The sequence below is a fragment of the Pleurodeles waltl genome, chromosome 3_2 (assembly GCF_031143425.1).
Source record: "Pleurodeles waltl isolate 20211129_DDA chromosome 3_2, aPleWal1.hap1.20221129, whole genome shotgun sequence".
NCBI classification, from domain to species: Eukaryota; Metazoa; Chordata; class Amphibia; order Caudata; family Salamandridae; genus Pleurodeles; species Pleurodeles waltl.
In genome coordinates this window covers 79,315-105,575 of record NC_090441.1, presented here as the reverse complement: position 1 = coordinate 105,575, position 26,261 = coordinate 79,315, and the positions used below count along the sequence as shown (strand labels likewise).

At 45.3% G+C, this 26,261-nt stretch overlaps 1 protein-coding gene across 1 annotated transcript in view; it reads left to right on the top strand.

The window, feature by feature from the left end:
• Window positions 1–26,261, top strand: part of LOC138286375 (protein phosphatase 1D-like) — a 111,303-nt gene that overhangs the window by 60,638 nt on the left and 24,404 nt on the right. The window contains exon 3 of the mRNA XM_069226535.1: window positions 12,529–12,653. Within this exon, the coding sequence (XP_069082636.1) occupies window positions 12,529–12,653 (125 nt within the window). The remainder of the gene's footprint in view (window positions 1–12,528; window positions 12,654–26,261) is intronic.

Genomic DNA, 26,261 nt, shown 5'->3' with positions numbered 1-26,261 from the left:
GGCTAATCAAGACCAACTCGCTAACAAAGTGTTCACACCACACAGATTATGTTATACAAACCCTTTACAAGCTGGGTTTCTCCATCAACTATGCAAAGTCACACCTTTTGCCGTGTCAAACACAGCAATACTTAGGAGCGACAATCAACACAACAAAAGGGATAGCCACTCCAAGTCCACCAAGGGTTCAAAATTTTCACAAGGTGATACAAGCCATGTATCCAAATCAAAAGATACATGCAAAAATGGTATTAAAACTCCTAGGCATGATGTCCTCATGCATAGCCATTGTCCCAAACGCAAGATTGCACATGCGGCCCTTACAACAGTGCCTAGCATCACAATGGTCACATGCACAGGGTCAACTTCTAGATCTGGTGTTGATAGACCGCCAAACATACATCTCGCTTCTATGGTGGAACAGTACAAATTTAAACAAAGGGCGGCCTTTCCAAGACCCAGTGCCACAATACGTGATAACATGACAGGGTGGGGAGCACACCTCAATCAACACAGCATCCAAGGACAATGGGACGTACATCAAAGAAAGTTTCATATAAATCACCTAGAACTGTTAACAGTATTTCTAGCATTGAAAGCATTCCAACCCATGATATCCCACAAATACATTCTTGTCAAAACAGACAACATGACGACAATGTATTATTTAAACAAACAGGGGGGGACACACTCGACACAGTTGTGTCTCCTAACACAAAAAATATGGCATTGGGCAATTCACAACCACATTCGACTAGTAGCACAATTTATTCCAGGGATCCAGAACCAGCTAGCAGACAATCTCTCTCGGGATCACCAACAGGTCCACGAATGGGAAATTCACCCCCAAATCCTGAACAATTACTTCCAAATTTGGGGAACACCTCAAATAGATCTATTTGCAACAAAAGAAAACGCAAAATGCCAAAACTTCGCATCCAGGTACCCACACCGGCAATCCCAAGGCTCTATGGATGAATTGGTCAGGGATATTTGCGTACGCTTTTCCCCCTCTCCCTCTCCTTCCATATCTGGTAAACAGATTGAGTCAAAACAAACTCAAACTCATACTGATAGCACCAACATGGGCAAGACAACCTTGGTATACCACACTACTAGACCTGTCAGTAGTACCTCATGTCAAACTACCCAACAGGCCAGATCTGTTAACACAACACAAACAGATCAGGCATCCAAACCCTGCATCGCTGAATCTAGCAATTTGGCTCCTGAAATCCTAGAATTTGGACACTTGAACCTCACACAAGAATGTATGGAGGTCATAAAACAAGCTAGAAGGCCATCCACTAGACACTGCTATGCAAGTAAATGGAAAAGATTTGTTTGTTACTGCCATAATAATCAAGTCCAACCATTGCATGCATCTCCAAAAGATGTAGTAGCATATTTACTACATCTACAAAAAGCAAATCTAGCTTTTAATTCCATAAAAATACATCTCGCAGCAATATCTGCTTACCTGCAGATTTCTCATTCAACTTCCCTATTCAGAATACCGGTCATGAAAGCGTTTATGGAGGGCCTAAAGAGAATAATACCACCAAGGATTCCACCTGTTCCTTCATGGAACCTCAACATTGTCTTGACAAGGCTCATGGGTCCACCTTTCGAACCCATGCATTCTTGTGAAATGCAATACTTAACGTGGAAAGTTGCATTTCTCATTGCCATTACATCTCTAAGAAGAGTGAGTGAAATTCAGGCATTTACTATACAAGAACCATTTATTCAAATACACAAAAATAAAGTAGTTCTAAGAACCAACCCAAAATTCTTACCAAAAGTCATCTCACCGTTCCACTTAAATCAATCAGTAGAATTGCCAGTGTTCTTTCCACAGCCAGACTCAATAGCTGAAAGAGCACTACATACATTAGACATCAAAAGAGCACTAATGTACTACATTGACAGAACAAAACTAATTAGGAAAACAAAACAACTATTTATTGCATTTCAAAAACCTCATACAGGAAATCCAATATCAAAACAAGGTATAGCTAGATGGATAGTTAGGTGCATCCAAACCTGCTATCTTAAAGCAAAGAGACAGCTGCCTATTACACCAAAGGCACACACAACCAGAAAGAAAGGTGCTACCATGGCCTTTCTAGGAAATATTCCAATGAACGAAATATGTAAGGCAGCAACATGGTCTACGCCTCACACATTTACTAAGCACTACTGTGTAGACGTGCTATCCGCACAACAAGCCACAGTAGGTCAAGCTGTACTAAGAACTTTATTTCAAACTACTTCCACTCCTACAGGCTGAACCACCGCTTTTTGGGGAGATAACTGCTTACTAGTCTATGCACCGCATGTGTATCTGCAGCTACACATGCCACCGAACGGAAAATGTCACTTACCCAGTGTACATCTGTTCGTGGCATTAGTCGCTGCAGATTCACATGCGCCCACCCGCCTCCCCGGGAGCCTGTAGCCGTTTGGAAGTTATCTTCAACATTTGTACATTTGTAAATATATTACTTTAACATTCATTTTGTACATACTTAGTCATTCCATTGCATGGGCACTATTACTAACATACACAACTCCAACCTCACCCTCTGCGGGGGGAAAACAATCTAACATGGAGTCGACGCCCATGCGCAATGGAACCAAAGTAGAAGTCCCTCGGTCTCGTGACTCGAAAAGACTTCTTCGAAGAAAAACAACTTGTAACACTCCGACTCAACACCAGACGGCGGACTATGCACAGCATGTGAATCTGCAGCGACTAATGCCACGAACAGATGTACACTGGGTAAGTGACATTTTCCTTATGTAGCGTGGTCATGATTTTCTTGAAGACCAAAGCCGCAGACGCATGCCCAAACGGCATGTGGCAAAATTAGAATGTTCCTTATGGTGATACAAACACCGTCAAGTGTCTACATTCTTGTGTCAATTCTACCTGATGATATGCTGATGCCAATTCCAGTTTACTGAAAACTTTTGCATCTTTTATGGTAGACAGCATTTCAGTTATTTTTGGCAAAGGATGTGAGTCCACCCAAATCTCTCTATTTAATGACACCCCCTCTCCCCCCCCTTTTTTTTTCTTCACCACCACCAATGGAGAAAGCCATAAAGAAGAATCTATGGCTTAAATAATATCTTTGCTGCTTAAACTCCTAAGTTCTTTCTCTAATTCATCTCTGATACTGGATGGAACACCTCTCAACCGTAGCTTACACCCCCCATCCTATGAAAAATTGCACTGTCAACTATTGAAATAGAAAAGTGTTTCTTACTTGTAAACTGCTTTATCCACAAAAAACAAACAAAGTACATTTGATACCCATTGATAACTGTACTTACCTGCAACAAAGTTGTTCTGGTTCTAGTAATAAAATAACAAAATATATTTTTGCAATATAAAACAATTAGCATGAAGTTAGTCATTGAGTTTGTGCCTCATTTCTTGACTGTGTGTGTACAAGACATGCTTTGCATTACCCTCTGATAAGCCTAACTGCTCGACCACATTACCACAAAAGAGCATTACTATTATCTACTTTAGCCTCTGCTAAGCCTCTGAGGATCTCCTGGACTCCGAACACTATACCTCATTTTGGTATTGTATATACAGAGCCAGCCTTCTGCACTGGACATCTATCAGGCAGCAACCTGGGCATCTCTGCACACGGTTGCCAAACACTACTCCCTGGACAGTCTGGTCCGCAGGGACAGGCGTTTCGCTAGTTTGGTCCTGCAGGACTCATTTACTAGGGTCAGAATGATCTCTTTCAGGCAGTAGATTGGGGACACAATTGTTAGTTAATTTCATGGCTTTGTGCTCTTGGCATGGAAAAAGTAACTGACGTCCACACACCTGGGTGGCGCTTATATAGCTGCCAGCGACATCACATCTGGTGCCAACAACGCCACACAGAACTGAACGGAGCCACCCAATGGCACGCACAGGGGTATTGCTTAAGCAAAAGTTTGCGGATCCAGCCTGACACCGTGGACTTTCAAAGGTAAGGAATCTGCAGCTAGATATAGTCTCTACCACACGATGTGTTACCAAAGGTAAGTAAGTTGTTCTTCCTGCAGGGACAATTCTAAGAACTGACAACGTCTTTCTAGAATATATGTTTATATAATACCCAGACATAACCATAATCTGAATTAGTTTATTTATTTATTAAATCATATCTTGATCATAAAAGGCTGGGGTGGATGGGTAACTAACACACACAGATGATGTACCATTGTGGAAAAATTACTGATCCCAGAGTTTACCCTCATGGTTGTTCAGTTCAGTCTGGGGAATAGTTTGTTTTGAAGATTTCCCGACTTATGGAACACTTTCTTTGGGTCTTTTCATAAAATTGTTTTTTTTGATTTCATAAATATTTTCCTTTTTTTTTTTTTTTTTGTACGTACGGACTTGCTTGATGTGGAAACCTCTTCTTACAAAGCTACATTTAAGCGTGAGATATGCATTTCTTTTTTTTGTTTTTTTTGTTGCAGACCTGCTTATAGAACAACATGTAATTTGTTTTTGCTTTTTTAAAATATAGCATTTATTAGGGTCGAGCTTGTGAGTACATGGGGAAGCGCATGTGTCTTGCTTGCAAGGCTTTGTTGTGTACATTAAAAGGTTGGGAGCCCACTTGTCGCTTACCATTTGCTGGCTTGCATGGCACTCTTCTTTACAGCCTCATGATTTGTCAAGGCATGCCTGGCATTAGTTTTTTTCCTTTCTGTGGAGCAGGGACCATGCACAGATTTATTTAACTTAATTAGTGCCCTCTTGCTACTCCCAATGTGATACGAGATACTATTTTGTTCTTTTTAGGTTGAGCATAGCAGCACGTCAGTGCTGCTTTTCTGACGTGCTGTTATGTATCTGAGCTTTTAACCACGCTCACTGCACGCCCATCACTATCACTCGTTCATGGGCTTGCCTTTCAAAAATCCTTTCTTTTCGATGGTAAATGCTTTACATTTGTCCTTTCTTAGGGCGGTTTTGTTACCGCCTTGGCTATTACCCCTGTTACGTGGCTAACTGCTCACAGTCAAACATATTGGCAAATGTGCAAAATTTTTGCCTTTTGTGTCTCTTCACGCTGATGCTGGCCGTCGGCTCGCTTAGGTTAAACAGTATTACTTTTATTTTTTTTATCAGTTGTTTACTGATCATGTCTCTGGTGTACTTATTTCACTTTTATGCCCTTGCTTCCTCTCACAACAGCCTCGGTTTTAAGGGCACAGGCAGATTAGCCTGTGTTTTCGGAATCTTTCATTCTGAGCCGCTCATGTTTTTGTTTTTCACTATGGGAGCACTACGGTATTGCTTAGAAATGGTGCACAAACCAAAATCCTCCTCCGCTTTCAGGAGCGAAGGGGCTGAGCCGGCCCCTTTTTTCAATCACTTTCAGAAACTCTTCCGAAGGGGAAAAGAGCTTTAACAAAAACAATCCCCATATGTCCTTCCAGTGAAGTTTCCACTGCTTGCAAGCAGCCCATAAATATCGCCTTGTTACATTAGTTTCTAGTTCTGATCTGCCTAGCTCATTTCCCCGCAGCAAGGACATTAACCTTTTGCGCTACCTTATATTTAGTCCAAACTTCCACCAGAGAAAAGTAAGTTCTCTCTCCAGAAATAACAATAATCACCAGAGTTATTTTAACATTTGAAGATTGAATGCAGTCTGTGATCTCCCTACAACTCATTCTTTGCAATAACTACATTAACCCTCTGCACTGCCGTGTAATAATTCCAAGCTTCATCTCTTGCTTATAACGCTGCATTTATTTTGACCAAAAGAGACACTTGGGGAAAGTCATAAAACCAAAATGAAAGCGCAACACAACAGAAAATTTGCTTCTTTGCAATTTGAAATCAGCCTGCTTTATTATTCAGTACTTGTAAAAGTATATGCAGCAGGTATTAGCGTGCGGTGTGAAGTGACAGCTGAACCTACGAAAAAATATATTTTTCGTGTAGGCTAACTACGCAGTTGTGGGTCTTGTAAGCTTAAAACAAAGCTTATGGCTTTGCTATCAAGGGAAAAATAAATCAACCTTCTTTGTAGAGTAACGGCTGGATAAAAATAAGGCACGCTTATTATGTTCGCAGTGCTTAATTTAATCCGGTGTGTTCCGATGCAGGACACAAACAATTTTTGTTACAGGGCCATCACTTATTTTTCTGTCTCACTGATTTACTGTGGGCAAAATAAAGAATAATTTTAACATGTGAAAATGTCCTGCTCCAAACTATAAACAAGCTGCCAGACTGGAAGTTTAAACAGCAAGGTGTTATGTTGTAGAAAACATTTTGAACACAAAGACATGAATCACTCTTTACTCGTAAACACTGTAAAATACAGCAAATTAACGTAAAAAAGACTGTTGGGGAGACTAACGTTTTTAACATGAAAACAAACCTAGAGCAGAAACATTAGCATGTGTTAGTGAAAGGGCAGCATCACCCAGATGAGAGTGTAAATTACTGTCTGGCTTGCTCTGTAGACAACAGCGATGTTATCAGATGCTATATAACTTTGTACAGTGAATCACACCTAAACAGTGTAAATTGCAGCCAAACACCATTTGGGACACACCAGTAAACATAAATATTAAAAGACACAATTATATTAATATGAAGGCATTAGCTTTTTAAAAAAAAAAAAAAAAATGCATGTGACAAATGTGGTCCGTGGTTCGACTATAGTCTTTAAGTGGTAATCGTTGATTTTGTAAGCGCATATTTGCTTTCAGTAAATACATTAGCATGCTTCAGTTAAGCGTTGCCCAATTAAATGCTAAGTAGCAACATTTTCATTTTTTGCTGCAAATAGAGGAAGCAGGTGCGCGGAAGTGCTTTAGTTTTATGCAGGTCTACTGGAATGATATGGCAGGAAATGAATTTGAGGCAGGGTTGACCAATTAATGTGGCAAGAAAAGTCTGGTTATGAATTTAGAATGCCAGTAGATCCAACTCAAGAAAATGCGAGACCTATTGCATTGCAAGTGCTTGTTTTTCTAGTCCTGTCCCTGCCATACAGTCTTCATTACAAGAATCCCACTATGCTGGAAGTCCCTAGTTAGAGAACTACGTGATACATAGATTTGGTATCCTGACTGTAGTAGATCACGTCTCTTCTACAAAGAATTATCATCTAAAGAATCTCTTCGCGTAATCAGTGAGTAAAACGTTTTTGGGTGTTGTTGCTTCTCTTGAAAGCCACTAGTCATCTCATGAGAGCTACATGCCTTTAGATTAGCTCCATAGCTCAAATGTTCTCACACTCTACTCTCTGTGATGATCATTGGGCCATGCAATATAGTTTAGAAGATATTGTAGCAGGTAGGTGGCAAAATAATCTTGAACGAGTCAGAATAGAAGGAATCATTTGTAATGGTCCTTCCCCCACACTTAAAAAGGAGGCTGCTACAACGTGGAGGAGTAAAGTCTGCAATGGTGACCTTGGAAGCAGAGCACACATGCATAAAGAACCTATATTGGTTTAGGTGGTATTGCATATTTTAATTGTTGAATGATACTCAGCAGTGAAAAACTCTTTGATTTGATAAGGAGAATTATGGACCGAAGGGTAGGACAGTTTTTTCTAAATGCTCTGCAGCTGATTTGTGTGCAGTGTAAAATGTAATGCATCTAGGTTGTTCTGGCTCTTAAGGGATGTCAAAGTATCAATTCAAGGAGTATACCTCGGATTGACTTACAAGTAGGCATGGCTGTTGGAACTAATTTTTTTTTATTGATTTTTTTATTTAAAAAAAATAATTTATTTTTATTTTACTTATTTTTTTAAAATAACTATGTTGCAGAGGCCAATCCATAACCTGGATTTTGTAAGTTTTTAGGACATCAGTCACTATAAACATTTGTACTGTTGACCCAACCATAAAACTCAGAGGCAGGTGGGGGGGGGGTGAGGGGGGGCATGTACACTCTGTCATTATTACATATATTTAGTTTGAAGTATGTAGTTATGTACCTATTTCTGATGTGTTAAGTATTTTGCAGGTAACAAATAGTATTGCAGTTTCCTGTCTATATTAAGTTTTTACTAGGAAGGGCAGTAACGATCATGTAAGTGCTCAGAAGAGGAGTAAGAGGCAAAGGGTTTCCTCCCTTCCCTCCTGAAGCTTGTCTCCATTACTCATGAAAAACATGCTAGCCATTTCAGTAGCCCAAGGAGATAAAACAGAGGAGGTGGTAAAGTTGTATCCTTCCCATCCAATAATGGAAAAAAGAAAAAAACGATTTTGGCCCAACATTAAACTTGCCAAACTAGAAGTTCAGTATTTGCAGCGCATGTTGTTATCCAGGAAGCAGCCACGTTTTGCTCTCTTAGCCTGCTGTATTCGCCCCTGTTGTCCATCTAACACCTTGCAGAAATTGACTCCTAAAAATTGATTTCATATACAACAAGCACATGAAAGCTTATGCTTCTCATCATTTTAGAGTACAGGAGCAGGGTGAACAACTAGCTCATCACATCTTATTGTTAGCAGAAAACACATTGTTAGGGCTTTATAGGGAGTACCACTGCTTCAAATGAATTTGGATTCTTTCCACAAGCTCGCCTTTCATAGGACACAAATGTATTTTTAAGAGCGAATACGTGCTTCTTATCTCTTTGTACTTAATCCCTTCGCTGTCGGGCCTTTTCACCCCTCGGGTGCCAAGCCTTTTTTTTTTTTTTTTGGCTATTTGGGGGAGTTTGCGTGTAGGTCCTCATAACCTTTTGTCCACATACGCTACCCATGCCAAATTGCCAAATGTGCATCCTTTTTTCCCCCAACATTCTAGGGATTCTAGAGGTACCCAAACTTTGTGGGTTCACCTGAAGGAGATCAAGAAATTAGCCAAAATACACTGAATTTCGTTCCCCCCACCTTTTCTTTTTCTTCTTTTAAAGGGCTGCAGAAGAAGGCTTGTGTTTTTTTTTTTTCCCCTGAAAATGGCAAACAACAAAGGGTTTGCAGTGCTAAAATCACCAGCTTCCCAGGTTTCAGGAACAGGCAGATTTGAATGAGAACCCAATTTTTCAACACAATTTTGGCATTTTACTGGGATATACCCCATTTTTACTATTGCTTGTGCTTTCACACACACACATAATCCCTGGTGTCTAGTGGATTCTGCCCTAAAAGTGTTTGTCTCTTCTCCCCCCCCCCCCCCCCCAACCTTTTTGGGGGGGTGACCCTCGCTCAAGGGGCCGCACCCCCCACCCAACCCCCGCACAAAACACACACACACACACACACACACACACACACACATATACATATATACAACAAATTACCTGGTGCCTAGTGGGCATTCCTGCTGCCCGATCAATGCGATCGGGCAGCAGGAATGCTAAGGGAGTGTAGGAAGTTGGCTCTGTATGCACTATTTCAAAGTAAGGAATAGTATGCACAGAGTCCAAGGGTTCCCCTTAGAGGTAAGATAGTGGCAAAAAGAGATAATACTAATGCTCTATTTTGTGGTAGTGTGGTCGAGCAGTAGGCTTATCAAAGGAGTAGTGTTAAGCATTTGTTGTACATACACACAGGCAATAAATGAGGAACACACACTCAGAGACAAATCCAGCCAATAGGTTTTGTTATAGAAAAATATATTTTCTTAGTTTATTTTAAGAACCACAGGTTCAAATTCTACATGTAATATCTCATTTGAAAGGTATTGCAGGTAAGTACTTTAGGAACTTTGAATAATTACAGTAGCATATATACTTTTCACATAAAACACAAATAGCTGTTTTAAAAGTGGACACTGCAATTTTCAGAGTTCCTGGGGGAGGTAAGTTATCGTTTGTTTTAGCAGGTAAGTAAACCACCTACGGGGTTGAGATTGGGGTCCAAGGTAGCCCACCGTTGGGGGTTCAGAGCAACCCCAAAGTCACCACACCAGCAGCTCAGGGCCGGTCAGGTGCAGAGTTCAAAGTGGTGCCCAAAACACACAGGCTTCAATGGAGAGAAGGGGGTGCCCCGGTTCCGGTCTGCCAGCAGGTAAGTACCCGTGTCTTCGGAGGGCAGACCAGGGGGGTTTTGTAGGGCACCGGGGGGGACACAAGTTAGCACAAAAAGTACACCATCAGCAGCGCGGGGGCGGCCGGGTGCAGTGTGCAAACACGCGTCGGGTTTTCAATGGTTTTCAATGATAGACCAAGGGGTTTCTTCAGCGGTGCAGGCAGGCAAGGGGGGGGGGCTCCTCGGGGTAGCCACCACCTGGGCAAGGGAGAGGGCCTCCTGGGGGTCACTCCTGCACTGGAGTTCCGATCCTTCAGGTGCTGGGGGCTGCGGGTGCAGGGTCTTTTCCAGCCGTCAGGAAATTAGAGTTCAGGCAGTCGCGGTCAGGGGGAGCCTCGGGACTCCCTCTGCAGGCATCGCTGTGGGGGCTCAGGGGGGACAACTTTGGTTACTCGTGGTCTTTGAGTCGCTGGAGGGTCCTCCCTGAGGTGTTGGTTCTCCACCAGTCGAGTCGGGGTCGCCGGGTGCAGTGTTGCAAGTCTCACGTTTTCTTGCGTGGAGTTGCAGGGGTCTTTAAATCTGCTCCTTCGAAACAAAGTTGCAGTCTTTTTGGAGCAGGGCCGCTGTCCTCGGGAGTTTCTTGTCTTTCTTGAAGCAGAGCAGTCCTCTAAGGATTCAGAGGTCGCTGGTCCTTTGGAAAGCGTCGCTGGAGCAGGTTTCTTTGGAAGGCAGGAGACAGGCCGGTAGGACTGGGGCCAAAGCAGTTGGTGTCTTCTGTTCTTCCTCTGCAGGGGTTTTTCAGCTCAGCAGTCCTCTTCTTGTAGTTTCAGGAATCTAAATTCTTAGGTTCAGGGAAGCCCTTAAATACTAAATTTAAGGGCGTGTTTAGGTCTGGGGGGTTAGTAGCCAATGGCTACTAGCCCTGAGGGTGGGTACACCCTCTTTGTGCCTCCTCCCAAGGGGAGGGGGGTCACATCCCTAATCCTATTGGGGAATCCTCCATCTGCAAGATGGAGGATTTCTAAAAGTTAGTCACTTCAGCTCAGGACACCTTAGGGGCTGTCCTGACTGGCCAGTGACTCCTCCTTGTTGTTCTCATTATCTCCCCCGGCCTTGCCGCCAAAAGTGGGGCCGTGGCCGGAGGGGGCGGGCAACTCCACTAGCTGGAGTGCCCTGCGGTGCTGGAATAAAGGGGGTAAGCCTTTGAGGCTCACCGCCAGGTGTTGCAGCTCCTGCCTGGGGGAGGTGATAGCATCTCCACCCAGTGCAGGCTTTGTTACTGGCCTCAGAGTGACAAAGGCACTCTCCCCATGGGGCCAGCAACATGTCTCGGTTGTGGCAGGCTGCTGGAACCAGTCAGCCTACACAGATAGTCGGTTAAGGTTTCAGGGGGCACCTCTAAGGTGCCCTCTGGGGTGTATTTTACAACAAAATGTACACTGGCATCAGTGTGCATTTATTGTGCTGAGAAGTTTGATACCAAACTTCCCAGTTTTCAGTGTAGCCATTATGGTGCTGTGGAGTCCGTGTTTGACAGACTCCCAGACCATATACTCTTATGGCTACCCTGCACTTACAATGTCTAAGGTTTGGCTTAGACACTGTAGGGGCACAGTGCTCATGCACTGGTGCCCTCACCTATGGTATAGTGCACCCTGCCTTAGGGCTGTAAGGCCTACTAGAGGGGTGACTTATCTATACTGCATAGGCAGTGTGAGGTTGGCATGGCACCCTGAGGGGAGTGCCATGTCGACTTCCTCGTTTTGTTCTCCCTAGCACACACAAGCTGATAAGCAGTGTGTCTGTGTTGAGTGAGGGGTCCCCAGGGTGGCATAAGATATGCTGCAGCCCTTCGAGACCTTCCCTGGCATCAGGGCCCTTGGTACCAGGGGTACCAGTTACAAGGGACTTACCTGGATGCCAGGGTGTGCCAATTGTGGAATTAAAAGTACAGAATTAGGGAAAGAACACTGGTGCTGGGGCCTGGTTAGCAGGCCTCAGCACACTTTCAATTCAAAACATAGCATCAGCAAAGGCAAAAAGTCAGGGGGTAACCATGCCAAGGAGGCATTTCCTTACAGGGAGGCATTGAGGGACGTCATTAAATGGGGGTGGAAGAGGTAGAGATTCCCCTGCCAGCCCTGCCGCGGTGGGAGGGAGGCCCTTGGGGGGAAGAGCACCAGCGCTACCCCCAAGGGCTGGGTGCAGGACTTAACGGTTACGTCCTGGACACACGAGCCGTGCTGCCACAGGACGTTACGTCCCAGGCACCCTAGGGGTTAAGATGTTTGCCGAGATTGATGGCATAATCTCATCAAGTTCGTCATGTGCATGACTAGCAGGAACGGCCCTTGAATTCATTTGGTGCAGATGTATACAATTTGCACCCACCTCAAACTTTTTTCTTTGACAAGGTAGCTTTGATACAGTCTCACATAATGTAAGGTATCATAAATGTCTAGATTAATTGGATGTTCAATCACTTGATGCATGATGGAGCACCATTTATCATTTGTTTACATTAGGAGTCTTTGTGTTTTCTTGTAGTGTGATCAATAAATCTGGCGTAAACCGTGTGGTCTGGAAGAGGCCTCGTCTTACTCATAATGGCCCAGTTCGAAGGAGCACTGTGATTGACCAGATTCCATTCTTGGCCGTGGCACGAGCACTTGGTAAGATAAACTGGTCAAAATGTTGTTTCTCTGTTAATTCATGTTCTGTGCTCTGGTATTTAACCTCCCCGTTTTGAAGAACACCCTATGCAGTGTCGCTCTTTATTTTCTGCCCACGTTCTCCAAGCCTTAGAAATGAGTTTCCATTGAAAACGTAGTTTATCTTGAATGAAGCTAATTATAAATTAGAAGAAAGGACCAGAAACTCTTCACCTGCGGCGTAAAACCTCAGTTTAGTCTTCTCCTTGACAACAGCATTATTTTAAAGTATGTTATTCTTAGTCCATGTCGGAGGAATACATTATCTTTTTGTAGTTAATCTTTCATAAGAATTTTGTGGACCTGCTTTACAATATTTTCAGTGCTGATGCCGGTGGAATATTAATCAGAAGCATAAATCGTGGTTCAATCAGTTATGCAATATGTCTATATCGGTTTAGCTGGATGTTTCCTATTTTGGTAGCCTGTACTTTTGTTAGGGCTCTTACTTTGGGGTAAGAATGCGTAGTTTAAGGTGGCAGCACCACCAAAAGTGTGTGACAGAGTTGGCCCTACACCATCTATAAACAGTTGACATGACTTCGACTAGCTCGCAGCGCCTCACCCAAACCTAGAAAGTAAAGGTGATTTGTGGCAACCTAGACCATGACACTGAATCCTCAGGGAAGTTGTGGTGAACAGAACATACATAGCCTTTATTTCAGGTATACAAAATCTCACACATGCTGATTAGAGGTTGCAGATAACTTCTATACATTTATTGAAGCTATTTCATCTGATTTTTTTTTTTTGATTTTTTAAATGAAAGAAAGAAATACATTTAAACTGCGATGATTAGGCAGATGAAGCATAATGCAGGAAAGAACAATACGGTGATTATGGTGACTGTCAGCTGGAGCAGCAATTGTTGTTTGAATATCATGTACCGATTATGACAGCCTTGAACAGGGCATAGTGTGACATGCGTACGAAGGTGCTGATAAAATGCAGGCAGTTGCTTAAAATGTAAAAACAAGTATCTGAAAGCTAGCTGTGCTAAAACAATTTTTAAGGGAATAAAACTTGTATGTGCATTTAACCCCTTCACTGCCAGCCACCCCCCCCCCCCCCCCCCCCTCCTCCCTCTTCAGGTGCTAGGCCTCTCCCCCCTCAGGTGCCAGGCCTTCCCCCTTCTCTCTCTCAGGTGCCAGCCCCCCCCCCCCCCCCCCCAACCCAAATTTGCATCCTTTTTTTTCCCCAACATTCTAGGGATTCTAGAGGTACCCAGACTTGAGTTCCCCTGAAGGAGGCTGTAAGGAAATGCCTCCTTGGCATGGTTGCCCCCTGACTTTTTGCCTTTGCTGATGCTATGTTTACAATTGAAAGTGTGCTGAGGCCTGCTAACCAGGCCCCAGCACCAGTGTTCTTTCCCTAACCTGTACTTTTGTATCCACAATTGGCAGACCCTGGCATCCAGATAAGTCCCTTGTAACTGGTACTTCTAGTACCAAGGGCCCTGATGCCAAGGAAGGTCTCTAAGGGCTGCAGCATGTCTTATGCCACCCTGGAGACCTCTCACTCAGCACAGACACACTGCTTGCCAGCTTGTGTGTGCTAGTGAGGACAAAACGAGTAAGTCGACATGGCACTCCCCTCAGGGTGCCATGCCAGCCTCTCACTGCCTATGCAGTATAGGTAAGACACCCCTCTAGCAGGCCTTACAGCCCTAAGGCAGGGTGCACTATACCATAGGTGAGGGTACCAGTGCATGAGCATGGTACCCCTACAGTGTCTAAACAAAACCTTAGACATTGTAAGTGCAGGGTAGCCATAAGAGTATATGGTCTGAGAGTTTGTCAAACACGAACTCCACAGCACCATAATGGCTACACTGAAGACTGGGAAGTTTGGTATCAAACTTCTCAGCACAATAAATGCACACTGATGCCAGTGTACATTTTATTGCAAAATACACCCCAGAGGGCACCTTAGAGGTGCCCCCTGAAACTTAACCGACTATCTGTGTAGGCTGACTAGTTCCAGCAGCCTGCCACACTAGAGACATGTTGCTGGCCCCATGGGGAGAGTGCCTTTGTCACTCTGAGGCCAGTAACAAAGCCTGCACTGGGTGGAGATGCTAACACCTCCCCCAGGCAGGAGCTGTAACACCTGGCGGTGAGCCTCAAAGGCTCACCCCTTTGTCACAGCACCGCAGGACACTCCAGCTAGTGGAGTTGCCCGCCCCCTCCGGCCCGGCCCCCACTTTTGGCGGCAAGGCCGGAGAAAATAATGAGAATAACAAGGAGGAGTCACTGGCCAGTCAGGACAGCCCCTAAGGTGTCCTGAGCTGAGGTGACTCTAACTTTTAGAAATCCTCCATCTTGCAGATGGAGGATTCCCCCAATAGGGTTAGGATTGTGACCCCCTCCCCTTGGGAGGAGGCACAAAGAGGGTGTACCCACCCTCAGGGCTAGTAGCCATTGGCTACTAACCCCCCAGACCTAAACACGCCCTTAAATTTAGTATTTAAGGGCTACCCTGAACCCTAGAAAATTAGATTCCTGCAAACTACAAGAAGAAGGACTGCCTAGCTGAAAACCCCTGCAGAGGAAGACCAGAAGACGACAACTGCCTTGGCTCCAGAAACTCACCGGCCTGTCTCCTGCCTTCCAAAGATCCTGCTCCAGCGACGCCTTCCAAAGGGACCAGCGACCTCGACCTCCTCTGAGGACTGCCCCTGCTTCGAAAAGACAAGAAACTCCCGAGGACAGCGGACCTGCTCCAAGAAAGGCTGCAACTTTGTTTCCAGCAGCCTTGAAAGAACCCTGCAAGCTCCCCCGCAAGAAGCGTGAGACTTGCAACACTGCACCCGGCGACCCCGACTCGGCTGGTGGAGATCCAACACCTCAGGAGGGACCCCAGGACTACTCTGATACTGCGAGTACAAAAACCTGTCCCCCCTGAGCCCCCACAGCGCCGCCTGCAGAGGGAATCCCGAGGCTTCCCCTGACCGCGACTCTCTGAAACCTAAGTCCCGACGCCTGGAACAGACCCTGCACCCGCAGCCCCCAGGACCTGAAGGACTGAACTTTCACTGGAGAAGTGACCCCCAGGAGTCCCTCTCCCTTGCCCAGGTGGAGGTTTCCCCGAGGAACCCCCCCCTTGCCTGCCTGCAGCGCTGAAGAGATCCCGTGATCTCTCATTGACTAACATTGCGAACCCGACGCTTGTTTCTACACTGCACCCGGCGGCCCCGCACCGCTGAGGGTGAAATTTCTGTGTGGGCTTGTGTCCCCCCCGGTGCCCTACAAAACCCCCCTGGTCTGCCCTCCGAAGACGCGGGTACTTACCTGCAAGCAGACCGGAACCGGGGCACCCCCTTCTCTCCATTCTAGCCTATGCGTTTTGGGCACCGCTTTGAACTCTGCACCTGACCGGCCCTGAGCTGCTGGTGTGGTGACTTTGGGGTTGCTCTGAACCCCCAACGGTGGGCTACCTTGGACCAAGAACTGAACCCTGTAAGTGTCTTACTTACCTGGTAAAACTAACAAAAACTTACCTCCCCCAGGAACTGTGAAAATTGCACTAAGTGTCCACTTTTAAAGTAGCTATTTGTCAATAACTTGAAAAGTATACATGCAATTGAAATGATTCAAAGTTCCTAATGTACTTACCTGCAATACCTTTCAAACAAGATATTACATGTTAAATTTGAACCTGTGGTTCTTAAAATAAACTAAGAAAAGATAGTTTTCTATACAAAACCTATTGGCTGGATTTGTCTCTGAGTGTGTGTACCTCATTTATTGTCTATGTGTATGTACAACAAATGCTTAACACTACTCCTTGGATAAGCCTACTGCTCGACCACACTACCACAAAATAGAGCATTAGTATTATCTATTTTTACCACTATTCTACCTCTAAGGGGAACCCTTGGACTCTGTGCATGCTATTCCTTACTTTGAAATAGCACATACAGAGCCAACTTCCTACAGAGGCCAAGAAAATATTGTTTTTTTTTTTTTTTTTAAATGGGGAAAAAGGGCTGCAGAAGAAGGCTTGTGGATTTTTCCCTGAAAATTGCATCAACAAAGGGTTTGCGGTGCTAAAGATTACCAGCTTTTAGGAACAGGCAGACTTGAATCAGAAAAACACATTTTTCAACACACTTTTGGCATTTTACTGGGACATACCCCATTTTTATGATTTTTTTTTTGTGCTTTCAGCCTCCTTCCAGTTAGTGACAGAAATGGGTGTGAAACCAATGCTGGATCCCAGCAACCCAAAAAATTCTGAAAAGTAGACAAAATTCTGAATTCAGCAATGGGTAATTTGTGTAGATCCTACAAGGGTTTGCTACAGAAAATAACTGAAATAAAAAAAATATTGAAATTGAGGTGAAAAAAAGCCATTTTTCTCTACGTTTACTCTAACTTTTTCCTGCAATGTCAGATTTTTTAAAGCAATATACTGTTACGTCTGCTGGACTCTTCTGGTTGCGGGGATATATAGGGGCTTGTAGGTTCATCAAGAATCCTAGGTACCCAGAGCCAATAAATGAGCCCCACCTTGCAGTGGGGTTTTCATTCTATGCCGGGTATACAGCAATTCATTTGCTGAAATATAAAGAGTGAAAAATAGGTATCAAGAAAACCTTTGTATTTCCAAAATGGACACAAGATAAGGTGTGGAGGAGCAGTGATTATTTGCACATCTCTGAATTCCGAGGTGCCTATACTAGAATGTGAATTACAGGGCATTTCTCAAATAGACGCCTTTTTTTACACACTGCCTTACATTTGGAAGAAATTTTTTAGAGAAAGACAAGGGGTATTAACACTAGTTTTGCTATTCTGTGTCCTCCTCCCCCACCCCCCAAAGTCTCCTGATAAAAATGATACCTCACTTGTGTGGGTAGGCCTAGCGTCTGCGACAAGAAATGCCCCAAAACACAACGTGGACACGTCCCATTTTCCCAAAGAAAACCGAGCTGTTTTTTGCAAAGTGCGTAGCTGTGGATTTTGGCCTCTAGCTCAGCCGGCACCTAGGGAAACCTACCAAACCTGCACATTTTTGAAACCTAGACACCTAGGGGAATCCAAGATGGGGTGACTTGTGGGGCTTTCAACAGAATCCTTTGCAAACCTCAATGTGGCCAAAAAAACACTTTTTCCTCACATTTCGGTGACAAAGTTCTGGAATGTGAGAGGAGCCACAAATTTCCTTCCACCCAGCGTTCCCCCAAGTCAGCCGATTTAAAAAAAACAAAAAAAAAAAAAAAACAAAAAAAAAAAACAAATTTGTACCTCACTTGTGTGGGTAGGCCTAGAGCCCGGGACAGGAAATGCCCCAAAACACAACATGGACACATCACATTTTGGTCCTAGGCTCAGCAGCCATACAGGGAAACCTACCAAACCCATTTCTGAAAACTAGACACCCAAGGGAGTCCAGGGAGGTGTGACTTGCGTGGATACCTCAGTGTTTTCTTACCCAGAATCCTCAGCAAACCTTGAATTTAGATAAAAAAATCAAATTTCACACATTTCTGTGCGGGATCACCGCACTGGGACAAATTTCCTACCACCCAACGTTGCCCTCCGTCTCCTGGTAAAAATGATACCTCACTTGTGTAGGTGGGCCAAGTGCCTGTAACAGGAAAGAGCCAAGAACATGTCAAAATTGAGGGGGAACCAAAGCGGGTCCAGAAGGGCAGTTTGGAAAAAAAAAAAATTAGGTTGACTAGTGGGGCAGAATTTCTATCTGTATAGATGTGACAATGCTGGGTGGTAGGAATTTTGTGGATTCCTGCAGATTCCGGTAGGTTCCATCACAAAAATGTGTGATTTCCAGCAAAGTTGGAGGTTTTCAGGGCATTGTGGGTAAGAAAATGGTGCGGGGTGCATGTGAAGCACACTACCATGGACTCACCCAGATGTTTAGTTTTCAGATGTGTCTAGGTCTTGTGGATTTTTCAACATGGCAGTGTCAGTCCAAAAAGTGCATCCCTCACCATTCCAAGTGGGACGATTTTGAGAGTTAGCCAAGCTCTCATGGCCCAAATGTAAAACCAAAACCCCAAATAATAAAATGTCCACTTGCTTGCCGTGGGATAAGATGTTTTAGTGTGCGGGGGAGAGCTGAAAGACTGTTACCCCCTTCAGTTGGGGTAGGGGCATAACCATACCCATACTGGTTGGTAGCCACCACCCCACTATTTTTTTTTTCTTTTTCATTTCCTGGCATTTAGTAGACTTCCTGCCCCCGGGGTGTGAATAGGGGGTAATTGCCCCATCTGCCCACTGGTGGGAAGAACAACTTTGGCCCCATTTATTTGCGGTGGGGGTATGGCCATACCCCCACCCTCTTAATTTGAAAAACATTCTTCCCTGGTCTCTGGTGGGCTTTCTACCCCCCCCTTCGGTGCAGATGGGCCTTCCAAAAATAAGCCGATCTGCCCCCAAGAGGGGGGGGGGGGCAGATATGGCCAACAGTAATGTGCCCCCATGGGGAGCGAACCTTGCCCAAGGGGGTGCCCTAAACCCACCCCCCCCCCACAAACAAAACACTCACACACATCAATCCCTGGTGTCTAGTGGTTTCTGCCCCCCCCCGGGGGCAGATTGGCCTAATAGAAATAGGCAGCTCTGCCCCTGGGGGGGGGGGGGGGGTCGTCAGACAGCCAAAAAACAAATTGCCTGGAGAGCGGCCCTTGCCCAAGGGGCCGCTCTCCTTATCATGTAAACAAAAAACAAAAAAATTCCCTGGTGTCTAGTAGAAATGCTCAGAGAAGCCTGAAAGGCCTTTTCTCTCCTTTCGGGCTTCTCTGCCCCATCCACATGATCGGAGGAGAAATGCTTTCGCATTTCTCATCCGATCAGCGCTGAAAGCTGAACTTCCTGCACCAAGGGGAAGGCCCCACAGGGGAAGGGGCAGGGTGGAAGGGGAAGCAATTCCCCTTCCTCCCCTGCCCAGGGGAGGGGGTGCCTGGCCATCGGGGGGAGCGCTAGCAGCCCAGCCTAGGTACTAAAGTACCACACAAAATTACGGCATTTGGAACTAATTTTTCTTGTCCAGTAGATACTCATAAATATTTATAAGCCTAAAATGTCTTGCAACATGCGGGATACCGGAGCACTTGGCAAAATAAAAATGTTTATATGTGTATATGCGTGTGTCTGTCTATATGTATGCATTTGTGTGTGTACATATATTACTTAGTGGCGGTCACCACTAGGTAATTATAGTTAGGATCTACGTGCTATAGAAAACTTTATTTTTTTTTTTTTTATTTGCCTAGATTTTTGGCGCAGCTTGACAAATCTTCGGAAAATTTCTTAAACTTTGGCACTCACATTAGCTGCTGTCTGGAAAATTTCAAGGTGATCCCTCAAGTGGGTACCTAGAAAAAGGGGTGGGGGCAGAGAGCGTGTTTTCTCCATGTTAATTTCCACAGGGATTTTGAACAGGATTAGCAGCCAAACCACTGGATGGATTGACACCATATTTAGCAAAAAAAAACTCGCTCTTGGTCCAGAAAGTGACCTTTTTGTGATTTGGTGTAAATCAGTTTAGTAGTTTTTGACACAATAAAGAAAAAAAATAATTGTATATGTAAGGATGCAAAGGCTCCGAACCCTCCAGATTTCATGCTGATATCTGATTGTCTGCTAACACTTCAACAAGGAAGTGTTGACAGCCATCTTGGGACTCTGCTTCAGCCGAGTCCCAGTAAAAAAGATGACAGGATCGTATGCAATAGGTCTCGCATTTGCTTGAGTTAGCGCTTTTGGCATTGTAAATTCATAACTGGACTTTTCTTGCCACATAAATTGGTCAACCCTGACCCATAATTGTCTCTTTCTGCCATACAATTCCAGTGGCCCTGCATATAACTAAAGCACTTCAGTGTACCTTCTTTCTCTATCTGCAGCACAAAATAAAAAGGTTGCCATTTAGCATCCTAATTTAAATCTGCCATGCTAATTCCCATAGAATACAACTTCCACCACCCCAACATCAGAGTTGCTGGCTGGCTAACACAATTCCTCAAAAATGACACGACTGCCACAAAGCAGAACTAAACTAGAAGGTTCACTCAAACATATCAAGTGTTCAAACAGTCTTTGTGTAGTAAGAATGTTAAGTTGGCCTGAATCAGTCATAATTGTAATAAGGCAAGATTATTAAAACATTTACAGTTATCACATAAACTTTTGTCAGAAACAAAATTTTGGCATTAGACTTTAATGCTCAAAGCAGCCCCTAGAGGGTACCATATCAAAAATATCATTTGTAAGAAACATGGTCAGGTACCTATATTATTAGCCCCTAGAGTGCATAACCCCTTAAAAAAAAAAAAAAAAAAAAAAAAAAAAAAAAACCTGGAGAAAGTAATGCAGTGAATAGGGTTAGCAGGCCTACTACAATTATATTACGAACAAGACCTTTAAAACAAAACTTCTCCCAGCTGTAAAACAAAAGTTCTAGCCATGAGAACATTTAAGACACTAAATGGGGGGAGGGGTTATTATTTTAGGGCCCCCATTAACCTCGTGTTGGGACCCAGAGGTGATGTAGATAGGCTGTTTGGAAGTGATCTCATTGGCCTAGGACCACCACAGGCTGAGTTATGTTTTGTGAAAGTAATGCCCTGCAAAGCATTATGGGGGCAAGTTCTTGTTCCACAAATATTATAGTGTGTTGACTGCAATGCCTAGAGCAGCCCCTAGAGATCAACACAATAAAAATAGCATTTCGTAGAAACCTAGTTACATACCCATACACTCAGCTCTTAGAGAGCATAACCACATGAAAAAAAGGGAAAATGTAATGCAGTGCTACAATATATTTAGCTCCTAGAGGGCATAGTGCATTACATAATTTCAAGGCTAGTAAGTGTACTGCAATGATATTACAAACAGGGCCCATGAAACATAACTTCTGCTAGCTGTAAACAAATGTCCCAGCTATGAGACAACTTAAAAAGATAATGAATGGTGTTAAAGGTTATTATTTTGGAGTCCCCACTATCATAATGTTGGGGACCCAGAGATGATGTAGACAGAGCATATAGTTGCCAATGTGCAGAAGGTGGTCCCATTGTCCTAGGACCACCACTTGCTGAGTTAGGAGCAATAATGGTTTGTAAAAGTAATGCCCTGCAAAGTATTATGAGACCAGTTTCTGTGCCACAAATATTTTAATATGTTGATCTGATTGTAATGCTTGGAACAGCCCCTAGTGGACACCACAATGAAAATAGCATCTGTAAGAAACCTGTTCATGTAACCCTATAGTTAGCCCCTAGAGGGCATACCAACACAAAAAGAAAATGGCAATAAATAATGCAGTGTAACCATATATCTAACCCCTAGAAGGCGCAGTGCATTGCACATTTTCAGGGATAACAGGCTTATAGCAATATTACAAACAGGGGGGCTTGTGGGGAGGGGGCGCGGTCCTCCTGTAGGAGCCCAAAAAAAAGTGGGGGGGGGGGCTCGCAAAATGTTACATTTCCATGCATTCGCCACAGGCTTCGTTAAGACCGGTTTTAACAAAAACCGCTGAGCAGAATTACACCAGTAGGAAGCTAGAACTTGGTCTTCACATTGTGCTTTTTGTGTAAATCAGTTAAGTAGTTTTTGAGAAATGAAGGCTCAAAATAATTGTATATTTAGGCAGTTAGGGTCACAGTGGCACAAAAAGAAAAATTAAGTCCTGGGAGTGATCAAGAGGTCTGTTTTTCTCGTTCACGCTCTTGCAGGAGTGAGCGCTGTAATTGGCTGGCTGTTGGCATGTTAGAAATGAAATGGCAGCCATTACTGTTTACTGTGGAAAAATTTGAGCTGTCGTGGGAATAAATAAATTAAAAAAAGCTATATAAGCGAGTGGCAGAAGGGCAAACAATCCCCCCCCATCCCCTTTTTGACTTGGAAAGGAGCTGGGAAGGGGGGGTGGGGGGGAAGGGGGAAGAGGGGGGGGGGGAGCCAGTCCATTCGCACACTTTAATACACACATCTGCCTACCCTGAGAGGAAAGGGCAGTCCCTCTCGATTCACTACTATGCACACCTGACATGAGAGGCCAGTTCGTATACACCATAATAAGCACGAGAGGTCTGAGAGGAAACTGCAGTTCCTCTCCACAAGGCACACCTGTCATCTCAGGGAGAGGTGTTAATGGAGACAATAAAAAAAATAAAAAAATCTGTTCTTTGTATTTGCTGTATAACAGTACACATTTTGTTCTACCTTAAACATGTGTAATGTTATATTTTGTTCATTTTAAATGTACGATCTTTCAAGTGGTGAGCAAAAGCAGTACAGGAAGTACAGCCCCTTCAATGTCCAGTGCACGTCTGACGAGAGCTTTCACGTTGGATCCTGCTGCCTGAGCCGGGAGTGGGGCGGTTGCCGCGTGACACCTGTGCGGATTCCCTGGGTCCTCCCCGAGGCCTCTCTAGCCACGGTAGCGGGGACACCCAGACCTCTTCGCTGTGGCCGGCTCCGCCGGGGGAGGTGTGCCGCTGCCCAGCTGCTCCCCGGCTGATGGGCCTGAGGGCCGGAAGAAAGGAGGGAGGTGAGAGCGAGGAGCTGCCTCCTTGGTCCTAAGGCCGGAGCGGCTCCTTCCCTGGTGGGGGCCGCGCAGGGCCTTCCTGCTGGGTGTGCCTGTCCCCGTGCCCCCCTTGGTCGGGTGCCACTTGCGCCGGGGCTTGGGCCGGGTGCGCGGATCTACGTGCGGTAGCCGGCCTCCTGCGCGGCGGTGGATTCGGCCCAGCTGACCACAGCACTTAAAGGACAGATGGCGTGGCACTTCGAGCTGGGGCTGGCCGCGGAAAAGCAAGGGTGGAAAAAAAAAAGAAAGAAAAAGAAATAAACCAATTAACAAAAAATAAAGAAAAACTGCCTATGGGGGAAAGCTGACGACTGCAACAGAAGGAATGCAGTAGGATGTAAAATGAAAAGGATGAAACGTACATAATGAAACAAAGACCCAGGAAAGGATGAAAATGGACAACAGGAAGCAAGGTGAGCTGGGCGAGGAGAGCGGTCACGCATAGGGTGCGACACAGGCAACGAGCTCTGAGGAGGGGCGGAACGCAACACATGTGCTGCTGGCGAAGTTAACTGTGTACAAACTATTGCACAGGGATAAACCACTCAAGGGCGTAAGCAGTCACGATTTCAAACAACCCCTCTGGGGCACTACATTTGGACTAATAGCACTATACCGCGTGGCCAGAGATCATTCGTACCACATATTGGGTGCTCCCCCTCCAGCGGTGCACTGCATGGGATATACTAGACCTTCCTGAACACTCCCCCACCAGAAGTGGCGACAAACTGCTGAGGAAATCAGAAGAAAGCCGAACTAACGCACAAACGACTTAATCGGTCTCCACCAGACCCCCTTGTGACTTCACTCAGATAAATTACCCTCTCAACAGTTGTAGATGCCCAGTCGGTGCGCTTCATAGTAATTACCCACTGGGCTCTAGGCCAAACTTGCCCGTAGGATATCCCATCCCTCCATCGCCAAGTTTGGCACACATCAATACACCACAGCGGAATAAGTCTCTCCCCGGGACATCCATTACTCGCCAAGTAAAATGTCTGTACCCACAATTAACAAGATCCTGATTGCCCCTAAGTGGGTACAATCTCCGTAGTACACTCTGGTCCCCTGACAACTCTCAATCGCCCGCCGCTTGGACTAGGGCTCCCTCGGCCAACCTGCCTGTGTCCTCCGGCGACCTCACCCAAACCAATCTCGGTATGCAGCCCGGGACGCTATGGTCACGCCAAAACACCCCAAACCGGGGACCCACATGGATGGCGACTCCCAACCCCCCCCCCCCCAAAGTCACCCAAATTTGCAATCAGCAACACTTCTCCAATTGAGCGAAACACTGCGCACACATTCTCTACAGTTTGACAAAATCATGCAAGCAGTAATGGATGGACACCAAATCTTCATTGGAAGGGAAAATCGATGCTGCGGTCCTGGAAGTCTCATTACTCCGCGCTGACCATCGCAAACTAACAGACAGGGTACACAACACAGAATCGTCGCTAAAAACTGTCCAACCTGAGGTGACCGGCATGAGAACCAAAATCCAACAAATGGAAACGGAACTAGCGCAATTGCAACGCAGAGCCGAGGACGGTCGCTCAAGAAGTAACATCAGATTCCTCGGCATCCCTGAACACATAGTCACCTAAAGCTGAGGAATTCATAGAGAACTGGCTGAAAGACATAATGAAAATACAGGACTTCACCAAAGCTCTAGTGATAGAGAGAGCTCACAGAATCCCTGGCAGACCCCCGCGGGCCGGAGCACCACCTCGTCCTCTGATAGCGCAGTTCCTAAATTATAGAGACAGAGACTCAGTCCTCTAACACTTCAGAGCCTCAAACCCAATCAGCCTGGAAAACAGCAATGTAACAGCCTATCCAGACTACACAATGGAGGTGCAGCGTTAAAGAGCATCATATGTCAAGATCAAACAACTACTGCGTGAACACAGTATCACCTATTCACTCATGTTCCCAGCCCGCCTTTGAATAATTATAGACGAAAAAAATCTGTTTCCCACACCCGAAGACGCATGGACATGGATTCATGCCAAGGGCCTAGTCGATTCATCCAAAGAAGATGCAGCAAACGAAGAATGGATCACCTCCAGCTCCAGAAGGAAGAAAAAGTCAAAAGCAACGACATGACCAACAAAGTCACAGATGACAGCGGATCAAGCACAAATCCTAAAGGAAACCAGCACATTTACCCGATCATTACCAGACACCATGAGCGAAGCAGACATTAATGACGTCGGCTCACCAGGAAGTGAGACCAGCCTATCCCTCTCCCCACTGTTGGTTGGCCCCGGCCTCACTCCGCGCCTGGCAGACGAACCCTAAGCGCCCGGGGTTGGCGCCCCTCGCGAGCCCCCAGATGCTGCAGTATTTGGTGCTGGGTTCCCCCCCTCTCCGTAGTCCCATACGGCAGATCGAGACTGCTCCGCGTTGGGGACCGCTCAGTTGTTCTGGAAAACCCCAGCTTACTGCTGCTGGGTAGCACGTCCACACACAGGACCACGGAGGGAAAGAAACATCCTGGAGGTGGGCCAACTAGGTGCCCGGCCTCAATCAATCCACGTCCCCCACCACCTGTACGGTACCCAAATGGAACTGAATAGCTCGGACTCTAGTTTAGGCACCGGTTGTGCCACCTTGTTTAAAATCGGGCTCTGCCCATAATATCCTTTTGTTGATTCTTTTCCCTTTTCTTTCTTCTCTATCTTGGGGACTATCCCCCTTCCTCAGGGTCGATATTGACTCGTGGGGGGTCTCGGGCGTCCGGGTGGGTCGGGCGGGGTGCGTGCGCGGCGGGCAGCAGAGGGTGGCAGTCGTATTTGGAGCGTGGATCTTTGGTTTGAGTCACATGGATCTTCACAATGCCACTCAATACAACACATAAGGAACCAATACACAATATAATAACCTGGAATGTGAAGGGTATGACGGGAATAACTAAACGCAATAGGATATATGCATATCTAAAACGCCATCACATTCACATAGCCATTCTACAAGAAACACATCACTCCAGACCATATTACACGA